This window comes from Chironomus tepperi, unplaced genomic scaffold (assembly GCF_022539635.2).
Source record: "Chironomus tepperi strain 1889 unplaced genomic scaffold, CSIRO-AGI_Ctep_v1 contig_461, whole genome shotgun sequence".
In the NCBI taxonomy this organism is placed as follows: domain Eukaryota; kingdom Metazoa; phylum Arthropoda; class Insecta; order Diptera; family Chironomidae; genus Chironomus; species Chironomus tepperi.
The window spans coordinates 1,481,157-1,483,522 of NW_027226583.1; the positions used below are offsets into that span (position 1 = coordinate 1,481,157).

General features: G+C 42.3%; 1 protein-coding gene across 1 annotated transcript; it reads left to right on the top strand.

The window, feature by feature from the left end:
- Positions 1–333: 333 nt before the first annotated feature.
- On the top strand, positions 334–853 carry LOC139099084 (uncharacterized; the record flags this gene model as incomplete). The annotated part of the gene is made up of 1 exon (XM_070651481.1): positions 334–853. A coding segment is annotated over exon 1 (520 nt), but the record flags the coding sequence as incomplete, so codon positions are not given.
- Between the last annotated feature and the right edge of the window lie 1,513 nt (positions 854–2,366).

Here is a 2,366-nt window from a genome sequence, read left to right on the forward strand (position 1 = left end):
AGCTTGTCATTTAGCAGTTACTGATTGAATCAAAAAAATAGGAATCAAGCAACAAAAAATATAAAATAAAACATTAACAATTCGTAACATATTACAGTCATCCTTCATCATTCTAAGATTAATGGAAATCATGGCATTCAGGCTTTTTGATTGAAGTCTGTTACATTAACACGACCAGACCAGACATAAGCTCACATCCCGAGCGATACATATGAAAAAGGCTCTATGTGGGCGCATATGGAGGTGGGCGCATATGGAGGTGGGCGCATATGGAGGTGGGCGCATATGGAGGTGGGCGCATATGGAGGTGGGCGCATATGGAGGTGGGCGCATATGGAGGTGGGCGCATATGGAGGTGGCGCATATGGAGGTGGTGCATATGAAGGTGGCGCATATGGAGGTGGGCGCATATGGAGGTGGGCGCATATGGAGGTGGGCGCATATGGAGGTGGCGCATATGGTGGTGGCGCATATGGAGGTGGCGCATATGGAGGTGGCGCATATGGAGGTGGCGCATATGGAGGTGGCGCATATGAAGGTGGCGCATATGAAGGTGGCGCATATGGAGGTGGCGCATATGGAGGTGGCGCATATGGTGGTGGCGCATATGGAGGTGGCGCATATGGAGGTGGCGCATATGGAGGTGGCGCATATGGAGGTGGTGCATATGAAGGTGGCGCATATGAAGGTGGCGCATATGGAGGTGGCGCATATGAAGATGGCGCATATGAAGATGGCGCATATGAAGGTGGCGCATATGAAGGTGGCGCATATGAAGGTGACGCATATGGAGATAACCAATATGGAGGTGGTCCATATAGAGGTGGCGCATATGAAGTTGGCGCATATGGAGGTGGCGCATATGGCTGCCAAACAGAGGCGATCCATATACCTTCTTCATCTGTGTTGCTCGGGTACAGAAGTGAATTTTTTTTTATAAAATGTATAATTCAACACTGTTGTCAATCCTCTATGGTCACCTCATTCCTCTCACGCATCCAAACACACCATCATCACCTAAAAAGAGTCATCAATCATTCAAGTCATTTTTGCCATGGCTATGCGACGCTACACATAAAGAATGAACAATGCATAAAGCAGCTATTCAGTCACACATTTTTATTCGTCTTCTATTCCAAAGGAAATGATAGACGATTCGTTAGTTGCATGTAAATTCTCCCCATCCTCGATGATAATAACATAAAAAGCTTCCATTATAACATCCGATTTCTATAGCATAGCAGTTTGCTGATTCATAGATTCCTCTTTTTTATTTTCCTAGTGACATTTCCCGGTTGGTTATAATAATTAATGGATTCACATTCAATATATACGGAATAAAAATTCCATTCCTTCATCTCTCTATGTACGTTCAAAGCATTCATAAATAACATAGGGGGCCTGATAATAAACATCCATACATACAACTGCAGTCAACATACAGTCAGTATATAAAATACAGTCGAGAATGAATTAAAGCTGTCATGTGGTGGAAAATTGTGACACACATTAGAATTGGGAATAGAGGAATGGATAAGAGTTAGATCAGTTGAAATGGATGATACAATGAAATTTGGTAAGCGGATTTGAATGAGGCATCTTACTGTGCGATAGATAATACATCAAAAGAATTGAATAAGCTTCTGTGAAATGCGTACAAACACTCTAGGGTGATTGCAGTGGCACGCGCCTTGAATTGATGCTCCGGTTGACTTTGTAGTGATGTGGATCTATGAAGTGAGACTTATAGTAATGGAAAATGAGGTTGTAGTTGCAAATTGTGTTGGATATTAAGATTCTTGATGTGTTTTGGTGAATATTTAAGGATGTTTTGAATATACAGACTTTGAAATATGACAATCAGGTGAGTAGTCGTGAGTAATGAAATAAAATGGAGTGAAGGGTCAAGTGCGTAGATAAGAGAGCTTTTGGGGGGTCACAACACCTCTCAGGATGATTTTGGTCATGTCAAATAGCCCCATATGGTGTCACTTAGTCTCTTATGGTGTCACATAGTCCCATATGGTGTCACATAGTCCCATTTGGTGTCACATAGTCTCATATGGTGTCACATACTCTTATATGGTGTCACTTAGTCTCTTATGGTGTCACATAGTCCCATATGGTGGCACATAGTCCCATTTGGGTTCACATAGTCCCATGTAGTGTCACATATCCCCATATGGTGTCACATAGTCTCATTTGGTGTCACATAGTCCTATATGGTGTCACATAGTTCCATTTTGTATCACATAGTTCCATTTGGTGTCACATAGTCCCATATGATGTCATATAGTCTCATATGGTGTCACATAGTCCCATATGGTATCACATAGTCCCATTTTGTATCACATAGTCCCATATGG